We start from the raw sequence: 12500 nt of genomic DNA on the forward strand, positions 1-12500 counted from the left end.
CTAAACAATATACTGTTTTAATAACGATCTGTACATTGAAACTATAGGATACCAGGTAAACATTTAATCGTATATCATGTCCTACGGGCTGAAAGTTCAGAGGTGAGACGACCTGGTGCTGACCCCTTTGTGTCACTTGTGGTGATGACATCAGCTCACATGTACAGTATCCTCCATTGTGTGTGTGTGTGTGTGTGTGTGTGTGTGTGTGTGTGTGTGTGTGTGTGTGTGTGTGTGTGTGTGTGTGTATGTGTGTGTGTTTGTGGATGTTTCTGCTTCGTGTCTTCTGCTGCTCTTTGGAGTCTGTGTGTGGGTGTGTGTGTGCGTGTGTGTGTGTGTGCGTGCCTGTGTGCACTCTCTCATATTTGCGGTTGTGACTATGTCTTCCACATGACCCCGCTGTCACAGCCTCAGACTGGGGGAGTTTCGGGGTAAAGTTGGGGGGCTGCAGAGCATTTCCACAGTCCAACTGACAAGGTTGAGACTTTTGCGCGCGTGGCGGCCCTCCGATATACGCTACGGTTTTATAATAAGGCCGTCTTATTGCATTTAAAAAGCTTTATTTTCTCAGCCGGTCGGATTCCGAAAACAACGGTGGTGTCTGTGGATTACAGCCATTTGCAAAGTCCTCCTGTTTACTGTTAACTGTGTGATATCTAATAACAACTGAGACATGAAAGCTTTGGAAGTAACAACATCATGCTAATGGCTTCCATCTGTGGCCTGGGAAGTCCCTGCTCTATCCACAGGACCCCCCAACCCCCAGCTCTCTCTCTCTCTCTCTCTCTCTCTCTCTCTCTCTCTCTCTCTCTCTCTGTGTGTGTCTGTCTCTCTCTCTGTCTCTCTCATTCTCTGTCTCTCAGGTCCCTCACCCACTCTCTTGATAGAATCACGTGTATTCTCTGCAGAACTTATTTTTCCTTCACTGCACTCTCCTGCTAAGCTTTTTAAGTTTGATCGCTTGCATAACTGTTGTCATGACATTGGTTTCTCTTTGTGTTATTGCTTTTTAGAGGTGTTGATTGTAAACGCACACATATATCCATATTCCAAACTGTAGTGTAGTACAGTGGTCTGCACTACACTGCATTAAGGACCTCCCAAGGGTCCTTAATGGTGTGTCGGGACACACACACATGACCTCATCAAACCCTGGATAGCCATACATGGAGAAGACTGAATCATCACCTAGATCTGCATATACTGTATGGAGTTGGCCAGCAACTCTATATCTGACCTAAAACCTCAAACCCTTAGATCTCCATATATGGAGCTGACCAGTTCTGACATTCCATATGTCTTATTGGTATACAGAAGTATCAAAATTAGTTTAAGCGCTTTAAACCTAGCTATTTTATACTTCAGCTGTACATCTGCTATTTTATTACACTAGAGGTTCGGGCTGATGTGCAGCCCTCACACCTATGTCACACTGCCAATTCCAGCGATATGTGCGAGTCTCAGGGTACTTGTTGGTCTCAGGGTAGGTCTCAGAGTCTCAGGGTACTTGTTGGTCTCAAGGTAGGTCTCAGAGTCTCAGGGTACTTGTTGTACCCGCCTGTCTGCGTCTCTTTTGTGCCCATATATGGAGATGTCTGTTTCTGTTTGGCCTTGTCCATTTTATATGCCCATTTCATGCCCATATGAGATTCCTGAAGTCATCAATTTACCCATATATAGGCATGGCCCTTTTGTGCCCATATGGAGCTGACTCGTGGTTTGTTTATGCTTATGTTATCCTAGTGACATGGCCGTAGTTTGTTTATGGCTGAGTCAGAATGACGTCAGAGGTCCGCCCGCCCACCTCCCATTAGCCAATTTTAATATAGGATCTTTAAAGCATATTTAGAAAGCATTTTTAGGATCGGCCTCATGTCTCAATGGGTTAAAATGACAACAGCAGAGGGTACAAATGTTTTGGCCTGCCAGAAGGCTACAGCTGTATTGATGAGTGGGGGGGTTCAATTCTTCAGTATCCATCTGAAGTTGCATTTGTTTGTCTCCAATGAGCCTACTGGCCTGGTTGACAACCTGTGTCAGCTTGTTCCTATAGACGAATCCACAGAGTGGCAATCATAACTGTGGTGTCAAGAGGCACTTTGTGAACAATATCTGTGTATCTGTATAGTATACCCCACGTTGAGAGCCACTGGTGTATAGAGTAGATAGGACGCAGCCCTGTGGAACGCCAGTGTCCGGGACATGGGGTAGGAAGCTCAAAACAAGAGTCGCTCAGCAGCCACAGCAGAATAAGCTGAATAATATTTGTCTCATTTTTCACGGGCGCAACCCACCTAGTAAGTCAGCTGTGCTGCTCATGCCACAAATGCATGTTCCCCACGAATGAGGCACCATTTAAAAGGCAAATGAACAGGCTTTCCAACGGTATAAAGGTTATTGTAAAGGAGCATTGTTACAACAGAGAAATGATCCCAAACACGTCATGTTTATACACAATTAAATTAAATTAAATTCAAATGAGCTTTGTTCGTATGAGAAAACAAGTGTCCAAACATAATATACATCTATTTAATTAAAATGTGGGTCTGATATTTCATTGAAAGTGCTGTTGAGGTTTTCCTATACATTCAACTTCCTGCTGCAACATCCAGTCAAGTATATTAGTGAATATGTGCTGTATTGCCCAGGCCTGTTATCAAGCCTGTATGAAGTGTTAGGTTGAGTGGAGAGAGTGTGTGTGTGTGTGTGTGTGTGTGTGTGTGTGTGTGTGTGTGTGTGTGTGTGTGTGTGTGTGTGTGTGTGTGTGTGTGTGTGTGTGTGTGTGTGTGTGTGTGTGTGTGTGTGTGTGTGTGTTGGGGGGGGGGGGGGGGGGGTTAGGCTGAAGGCAGCTTGTGGGGAGGTTTGTGGAAATGGTAATCATTTGTCCTATTGATCCTGCTGTAGCCAGAACAGCCAGCCTGCACACACACACACACACACACACGCTTACTCACTTACATAATACACACGCCATGGCAACGCAGGAATAGACCCCTTCATATTGATCCCCTTCACATTCCCTCAGACTTACTGCCACACACACACACACACACTGGCCTTATGCTAGCCTCTTCATTGACTCCTCTCTGGTGTGTGTTTTGTTTGGTTTTGTACTTATTTAGACTTTTCTAAAATAAATAAAATGAAATATAAAATGTGTACATATAGAGAAATATTGCAGTTATTTGTTTTTCATGAATGTTTAATTGAAATAGTTGTACAGTATATAAAGGAGTGGAGTTTTAAGTGTGTGTGTGTGTGTGTGTGTGTGTGTGTGTGTGTGTGTGTGTGTGTGTGTGTGTGTGTGTGTGTGTGTGTGTGTGTGTGTGTGTGTGTGTGTGTGTGCGGGTGCGTGTGCGTGTGCGTGTACAGGTCAGAGGGCTTGCAGCAAGAGGTGACAGAGTTAAAGCAGGTCTTGGAGCAGGCTGTAGAGCACAGACTGGAGGCACAGACAGACAGACAGCTGCTGCAGGAGCAGGTACTGTTCAGCCCAAACCACACATTAAGGGTCGAGACGGGACGAGGCGGTTTTTCAATTCAATGAATGGCCCAAACCACACCAAAGGGTCGCCATGCAACTGCTCGCAACCGTTGCGAGGAGTGGCATGGCGACCCGTTGGTGTGGTTTGGGCTTAAGATACCAGATTCTACAAATGTCTTCTAAATCCTGACAGTTTTCTGAAAAGCCTATGTTTATATGTCAATGGTTCTCATACTTTTTCATGTCAAGGACTCCCAGAATGATTGTATTTGGCCACAGACCCCCATCTCAAAATATGTTGTTCCAGGGGATCAACCCCCCCTCCACCCCCCTTCAGAAGCGAATATTTGAGTTATACGTTTGCTGTGAAAGAGTATAATTTATATTCAAAGATTTGTGCACATTTTTATGATTTTTCAAATATAGCAGCTTGCGGGTGCCACGGGAGCTTGTATCATTTATGAGCAGCAAAATGTGTTCCTATGTCTTTGCAAAGGGTTTGTTATAGTTTTTTCCACCGTTGCTGTTCAGTTGGACATGGATGAATAAAACAGCCAAAACATTTAATGATTAAAAAAATAAATTTCTCTTCTGGGCGTCCCTGAAGTCATTTTCGGATGGGGGTCAAATACATCAATCAATTTGAGGGTCCTTGACATAAAAAAAGTTCAAGAACCACTGGCAGGTGGTGATTACTGCAACATCAGAGCCACTCAATTAATATCAAGGAAACTGTCAGTCACAGACAAAGTACAACCATATCAATTTACATATAATTTCCTTGGATTGACTGCAGGTGGGTGTGTGCGCGTGTGGCTCAACTGGTTGGCTGTATGTATTACAGCATGACCATGTTCAGAACAATACCAATATCAATGATACAGTACAGTGCTAATTGTTTAGGAAACAGGGGTAAGGGGTTCCTTTCATGCTATTGTAACACCCGGGTCTCCCGCATGAAAGTCCAACATCTTAACCACTAGACCAAAGGGACATCCCTCTGGACCGGGGGAGATATTAGACTTTTGAGGCCATCAGGCAGAGGCACTGAGCCACTCTGCTAAACTATTTCACAAATTGCACGCACAAATTGAGTTGTGAGATTAGTTTTTTTCTTCCTTAATCCCTGAGATCCGCTATACTTGCGCTCTTTTTTTAATATATACATTTCATCATTTCCATGGTCCACTGTCTCATCTCTGTCTCTCCTCACCTTCTATCAGTCCTTATACTTCTGTCATGCTCGTCTTCGTCAGACCTCTCCTCTTCCTCTCGGTCTCCTCCTCCACCTCGGTCCTTCTCTCAGGCAGCGCTATGTGAATAATGCAACGCCACATAATAACTTTACCTCCCCTTTCCTCTCTCAGCATTAGCACGCATTAACACACCCAGAGATTACGTGTGTATGTGTGCGCGCATATGTGCGTGCGTGCGTGTCCTCTCTCATCACATCGGCGCCAGACGAGCTTTCCGATGCGTTTGACTTTCAAGCGGTGTTTAAAAGCCACAATGTGTGATGATGACCAGTCTGACTATGACTCCTTCATTAGGCCTGGATTTGTGCTATTGACCAGAAGGGAGATGAATTATCTGCTGGTGGAAAAAATCAAAGGCTTTGAGATGGTAAATGGTACACTACGGTGGCCCATAGAGGAAATCTATATTATAAATTGCCCTGGTGCACAGTAGCTGAACCACAGATAGCTCTGTCTTTTTCTCACGTGCACGTGTCTCGGCCGTGTGTGTGTGTGTGTGTGTGTGTGTGTGTGTGTGTGTGTGTGTGTGTGTGTGTGTGTGTGTGTGTGTGTGTGTGTGTGTGTGTGTGTGCGCGTGTGCGTGTGCGTGTGCGCGATGGAATTGGACTAGTAGTAGTTAGGCTCATTAGGTCCACTAGCAGAGCCTGACCAGAGCCTTTTCTGATGGTGCTGGACAACAGTCCAGGACAACTTACTCAAGGCCGGGCACTGCACTCCCTGTGGTGGTGTGGAACGTGTGTGTTGAATTCTAAGTCAGTGGGTCGAACGGTTCTCGAGTTACGTGGATTACAGACACACACAGTCGGTACATTCATTGTAAGATGTGTTTACCTTGCTTATTGTATGGGTTGCTCGGATAAGAGCGTCTGCTAAATGCCTAAATTGAAAACTGTGTACAGGACGGTGGGCAGTTGTGTGCGTGTGTGTCGGAGGGATGATTGTTTCCCCCTAGGTCTGTTTATGGCCTGCATGTGTTCTCGCATTCGAGCCAATGACGGTTTGTTTGCATGCTAAAGTTATACAGCCGTGCAGAGTCCAGTCAAATATGGTTTGCGCATGGCTGCATGTCAACGCCGATTCCCTTGATCCTCAAAACACGCATGCACGCACACAAGCACACACACACACACACACACACACACACACACACACACACTGGATCTCATTGCTCTGCATGTGTTCAGATTAATTCAAAGTTGGTATGGTCAACATGAGGCATGATGATTTTGTGGCTGATACTTCAAACACACACAGAATCAGAATCATTAAAGTAGCCTGTACGCGCGCGCACACACACACACACACACACACATTTATGTTTTTAGAATCAAATTGAAGCTAGTTTTAATGTGAATGATAATTATTTCTTCTATAAAACCCTGCTCTTTATGGTATTTAGACTAACTTATTTTCTTTCGATGCAAAAGTTCCAAATGTCCTTCAGAAGTGACCACATGCATTTAATGTGAATCATGTACAATATAATTGTTTTAGAAAACAATTACTTTTGTTTCTCAGAGGTCTTGATCCATAATTGAAGAAACTGTTCCGATCAATGACTCATTTTGTTTAGAAAGATTATTTGTGTGCAACGTGCTTTGTGTGAAATGAGCCGTGTGTGTGCGTGCATGCATGCGTTTGCATGGATGTGCAGGGCTGTACATATGGTATGTGCAGTCCGGTGATGTGTAGGACAATTGGTGAGTTGAAAGGCCTCATCTGGCCAGCATTCTCACTCATTATTGTGCAAGTCCTCAGACTGGCCAAATTAGCTTTGAATAACCCTTGCAAACTCATCATTTAACACACACACACACACACACACACACACACACACACAGGTTAGACGGTGAGGAGATGAGGACAGACAAATGAAGCTCATTCGTTTATATGATGGAGAGAAGTGGTCCAATTAACTGGCTGCTTCAACATGTAATGGACATGCTCCAAGTGTGTGTGTGTGTGTGTGTGTGTGTGTGTGTGTGTGTGTGTGTGTGTGTGTGTGTGTGTGTGTGTGTGTGTGTGTGTGTGTGTGTGTGTGTGTGTGTGTGTGAGGGTGTGTGTGTGTGTGTGTGTGTGTGTGTGTGTGTGTGTGTGTGTGTGTGTGTGCATGTGCGTGTGCGTGTGCGTGCGTGCACGTTTTATTCCACACAGCTCATTAGACAACAATCCTGAGCTTCATTTGCTGAGGTGAAATTAACACCTTTCCCTCGAGCACAAAGGCTATCTTCATTGCAGTGGGTTGTATTATAATATATGCATATGGGTGGAAGACTGAAACAGTGTGCAGTTATCAGTTTTCCACGCTTACTGTACTGTAATTCGCTCCGGATTAAGAGTGTCTGCTAAATGCCTAAATCGTAAATCAGTACTACCAGTGGAATACACGGTAGACCAGCTGATTTTTTTGCTTTACAAGCACAATAGAGATTTCTACGGTACCGTGAAATCTGAAGTACAATTGTGTATTGTACCTCGAGTGGGAAAGATAAAAATACTATCTTCCTAACAAGACTAGGGTTATAAAAGGCTCCCTACTAGCCCCTGTAGGTCATGCTGCTCCAAGTTTGGGCAATCCACCCAATAGATATGGAGAGATATGTATATCTTGTACACGTGTGGATATTTTGCAGTAGGGCTGGTGCTATAGAAGAAAGGCCTGGGATCACCAAAAGCAGTAGCCTGGGTCATCCTCTGGGGAGTGCGACGTTGCAAAGCAAATAGAATTCTAACACAATCCAGGTGCTATTTTCACATATCGTGAAAGTGTCGGCTGTATACAATAAAAAATGGTTCTAATCCAGATTAACATATCTTTCAGGAAGCTTGAGGAGCAGATACGAACACAGTTGGCCTGTGTCTGGGGGTGGAAAAGTCAGACGGGGAGATTGATATTTGTCACTATACACGTACATCATACTGGCTGGGGGCAGCGCCTGTCACGTACATCCTACTGGCTGGGGGCAGCACCTGTCACGTACATCATACTGGCTGGGGGCAGCGCCTGTCACATACATCCTACTGGCTGGGGGCAGCGCCTGTCACGTACATCCTACTAGCTGGGGGCAGCACCTGTCACGTACATCCTACTGGCTGGGGGCAGCACCTGTCACGTACATCCTACTGGCTGGGGGCAGCACCTGTCACGTACATCCTACTAGCTGGGGGCAGCGCCTGTCACGTACATCCTACTGGCTGGGGGCAGCACCTGTCACGTACATCCTACTGGCTGGGGGCAGCGCCTGTCACGTACATCCTACTGGCTGGGGGCAGCGCCTGTCACATACATCCTACTGGCTGGGGGCAGCGCCTGTCACGTACATCCTACTGGCTGGGGGCAGCGCCTGTCACGTACATCCTACTTTCTGGGGGCAGCGCCTGTCACGTACATCCTACTGGCTGTCAGCAGCAGGGAGTGTTGGGCGTGAGGAGTAGGAAGAAGGCTCTACGTCCTCCCGGTGGGTGACAACTAGAGTTGTTCCTATACCGATACTGGTATCGGTTAGCCTCAAGTACTCGTACTCTGAACCGGCCCAGATACCGAGTACCAAAACATCCAATTGACACTAGGCTGAACGCATGCAACGGGAGCAAGTCTGACCCAACACTGCAGCAAATCGCCCAAAAACAGCCAATCTACAATCTTAAGTGACAACTGACAAGTGTAGGCATGACAATGAAATTAAATTGGAGAAAAACGGGCTAAAATAAGTGGTTACTCGAAAATATAAAGTACTCGTTCGGTACTCGGTATCGGCAAGTACAAAAATGAAGTACTTGTACTCCTACTCGGTCTGAAAAAAATGGTATTCGGGACAACTCTATTGTGTGTGGGGAGGATGGAGGATGGCATAACAACAAAAATGGAGGAGAAAAAACAGTAACAAATAGGAGGGGAGTGTGTTTCAAGTTGGAAAGTATTTTTCTGGCAGCATTATCAGTACAGGTACAGTAGGGAGACATGGGGAATACAGTTCGAGGACCTCTGCACGGAAAATACAGAACTAATTTGAAGGCCCTATTCTAGCATAACATACTGTACGGCATGAAGGAATGTTTTCTTTCCAAAGCCCCTTTGGAGTGCATAGATTTTCAGCATGGGTGATGAACCTGTGACACCTTGTCAGTATTAGCTCACACGCTACGCCCAGTCCCTTCCACAGGAGCATTCTAGCAAATAGTACAAAATATATTAGATATTTTTACATATTAATTTAGTTTTAGTTTTTTTAAAGGTCTCCTGTCAAAAAAGTTTGGAATTTGGAAAACCCAAATTCCCCAGTAATTTTCTCCCTGGCTGACCTTTATTTACACATAGCTGGTGCTGACGTGCACTGCAGAGCATCACTACCACCGCTGCACCGGCTCTGTGAAACTATTAATTCTTGCCATGCATGTTACTGGGTGTGGCGAGCAGAGAAAACCTAATACAGTATGTCCAAACCGGTTACTTTTCAGGATTCAAATTAAAAAATAGCATATGTACTGTAAGTAGAACTTGTGACTAAATGCCGGTATAGTAACCGCATTGGATCCACTGGAACACAGCAGGTTCTTTTTCCGATTTAATGAACATTTGAGACCTTCAAGGTTTCCACGGGAGGATGTTAGTGAGGTGCGTCCGTGCAGTGTGCGACAGTCAGAGCAGGCTAATTAAAGAAGCCATCATCAGCATCATTAATATGCTAGATCTGCCGACCGTCGGGGCCCGCTGACTGCACTAATGGATATAACATGTCATCATCGTCGCCATTAAGCCTGAGCGGGATTTACACAAACGTGCATGCACACACGGTACACACAGACACACACGTACACGCAGACACACACACACACACACACACACTCACACGTGTGCGCAAGTTTAATGTAGGGTCACGCCATGATTATCACCATTAAGTCCAGGGTAAAACGACCTGCTTGGGAGAACCTCAGTCTCACGCACGCACGCGTGCCTGCTTGTGGATCTTTAATTCAGTCCCTGTGAGTGATAAGTATGCATATTTAAGTGATGTCAGGCCTGTTGGCTCTACTAATTAGACAGAATGAATGAATGTTTTATCAAAATGTGTTTAACAATAAATGTGTTCATTAATTTGATGAGAGGGTGTGCTGTGACGAGCTGAGAGGAACACACTGATGGCACTGATGCTACCTCAGCAGCACGTTGTCACTGGGAAGGTTCATGTAGTTTAGTGGTTCTCTAACTTTTTCATGTGAAATTGACACGTTTTAACCCATTTTGACCTGAGATCAGATTCTAAAAAGGTCTTCTACATCCTGACAGTTGAAAAAGCTATGCTATGTCAGTCGTTCTTCGATTTGTCAAAAATAGCAGATCTACAAGCTTGTAGCGCGCCACTCGGTGGCGCGCTATGAGCTTTTAGATCTGCTATTTTTCAATAGCTAAAGCATAACATAATGCATAAAGCATAACATAATGAATAAACATAACCAAAAGGGGTTCCCGCCCAAAAAAAAAACGTTTTTTTACGGCTCTAGCAAGTGATTTTCAACCATTTTAATTTCAAGGACCCCAAGTTTGACATGCATTAGGCTTCGACCGACCCCCATTTAATGGCATTTATATCTCTGGGACCCCAATTTATATTATAAAATCAATGTTAATTTAACACTGAGAGTGTACTCTCAGTGGAGACAAAGTAACTCATTTTGGAAGGTCTGTGCCATGCGTCCACACTCCAGAACAGAACCGACCTCTGTCCACGCTCCAAAACAGAACAGACCTCTGTCCACGCTCCAAAACAGAAGGTCTGTGCCACGCGTCCACGCTCCAAATAGAACCGACCTCTGCGAGACGCTTCAACACATTTAGACGCCTCCAGTGTGTGTATTTGTGCACTCTCAAATATAACTGCGGTTATATCACTACCTATAGCCTACTACTCACTCTCTTGTTGACTCTCCCTCTCTCTCTCTTACTCTTAGACGTCATGTTGTTTTCCTCTGACACTGAAGCTACAGTGTGTAATTTAGTCTTGATCACAACATGCAGCCCCTCACAGCTACAAGCATCCCCGTGCTAGCTGTCACACAGGAGACCGTGTGTGTGTGTGTGTGTGTGTGTGTGTGTGTGTGTGTGTGTGTGTGTGTGTGTGTGTGTGTGTGTGTGTGTGTGTGTGTGTGTGTGTGTGTGTGTGTGTGTGTGTGTGTGTGTGTGTGTGTGTGTGTGTGTGTGTGTGTGTGTGTGTGTGTGCGTGCGTGCGTGCGTGCGTGCGTGCGTGCGTGCGTGCGTGCGTGCGTGTAGTACATAGTATCTGGTGTTACCATGTTGATGGCTCCCATGTAGTGGGTTTGGAGAAGGCCTTGGCTGATAAGCAGAATGACACAGTCAGCATTTATTTTTTCACCATCTCCCTGTTCATACCAGCTTCTTCAACCTCACCTCTCTCCTCGTTGTGTCCAGGCCAGGGAGAGCCATTTCCTTCTGCATCCCTCCATCCGATACCCTCTTCATCTCTACAGCTTCTCTTCACCTCTTTGTACTCCATTGTTTTGACCCATTTAGACCTGAGGACGATTCTACAAATGTTTTCTAAATCCTGACAGTTTTCTGAAAAACCCATGTTTCTATGTCAGTGGTTCTCAAACTATTAATTAATTAGTTAAAAACTAAAATAATATATATTCATAGATTTATATTCACGATTTTTCTAAAATAGCAGATCGTAGCGCGGCACTTGGTGCCTTTTCTCCAGGAAGGCTGGGTCCTCTCATAGAAAGCTACTGTACGGTTGGGTCCAAATTCCCACAATTTCTAAACATGAAAAAATAAATCAATGTTATTTTCGACCTTTGTTTTCTTTTACATAAATCCTTGCAATTCTCAAAACATGATTTAAAAACAAAAGAAATCTTACATAAAACTTGTGTGTCTCTTCCTAGCCATGACAGGTTTAATACTAAACATACTCTCTCCCCATGCCTTCGGCCTGGTGGAGACAATAATCTGGAGGTAATTCTGCCTAAAAATAATTATATAAAAAAAAAAGCTATTCAATTATTCGATTGATTTTTTTAAGAAGTAATCAATTGAATAATGGCTAGTCTGTAATTGATAGTTGATTTGTTGAATTATTTAGGGCAGATATTTCCCACAGTACTAGAAAAACATGGAAAACGTTACAGTATTCCAAAATCTCATTTTACAGGTCTGGGTAAGTTACTGTACAAGGCAATTAAAGGGAAAGGTCATGGAGTTCTATAATTCAAGCCATACATGGTTCCCTTGTCAGTGTGGTTATTATGGGTCATGCACCGGACATCCCCATTGGCTGAGTCAACGGGGGTTTGTGATTCCCTCTCTGTGGTGAGGTTTTGGAGTTTAGTTGAGACGAATTATGTAATAAAAACAGTTGGTGCCCTGTAAATGCATATTATTAGGTATATATATATTGTGTGTGTGTGTGTGTGTGTGTGTGTGTGTGTGTGTGTGTGTGTGTGTGTGTGTGTGTGTGTGTGTGTGTGTGTGTGACTGCAGGTGGACGTGCTCCGGTTGGAGTTGGCTGGGACGCGCTCGGACAACGCCAAGCTTCACCGTGAGAGCCAGCTGGTCATGGCTAACGTCAACCGTTGGATCACAGAGCACAAGTATGGATACACATGGGGCCGATTCACTAAGCTCTTTACAACCATATTTTGGGTATAAAGCAATTTTTCAGACTTCCCATATTTTGGGTGTAAAGCAATTTTCCAAACTTCCCATATTTTGGGTGTAAAGCAATTTTTCAGACTTCCCTTAT

General features: G+C 44.6%; 1 protein-coding gene across 1 annotated transcript in view; it reads left to right on the top strand.

The window, feature by feature from the left end:
• Positions 1 to 12500, top strand: part of pmfbp1 (polyamine modulated factor 1 binding protein 1) — a 137856-nt gene that overhangs the window by 105064 nt on the left and 20292 nt on the right. The window contains exons 18-19 of the mRNA XM_083777761.1: positions 3373 to 3478; positions 12239 to 12348. Coding sequence (XP_083633887.1) covers positions 3373 to 3478; positions 12239 to 12348 — 216 coding nt within the window. The remainder of the gene's footprint in view (positions 1 to 3372; positions 3479 to 12238; positions 12349 to 12500) is intronic.

The sequence above is a fragment of the Protomyctophum parallelum genome (genome assembly GCF_964188405.1).
Source record: "Protomyctophum parallelum genome assembly, chromosome: 12".
Taxonomy (NCBI): Eukaryota; Metazoa; Chordata; class Actinopteri; order Myctophiformes; family Myctophidae; genus Protomyctophum; species Protomyctophum parallelum.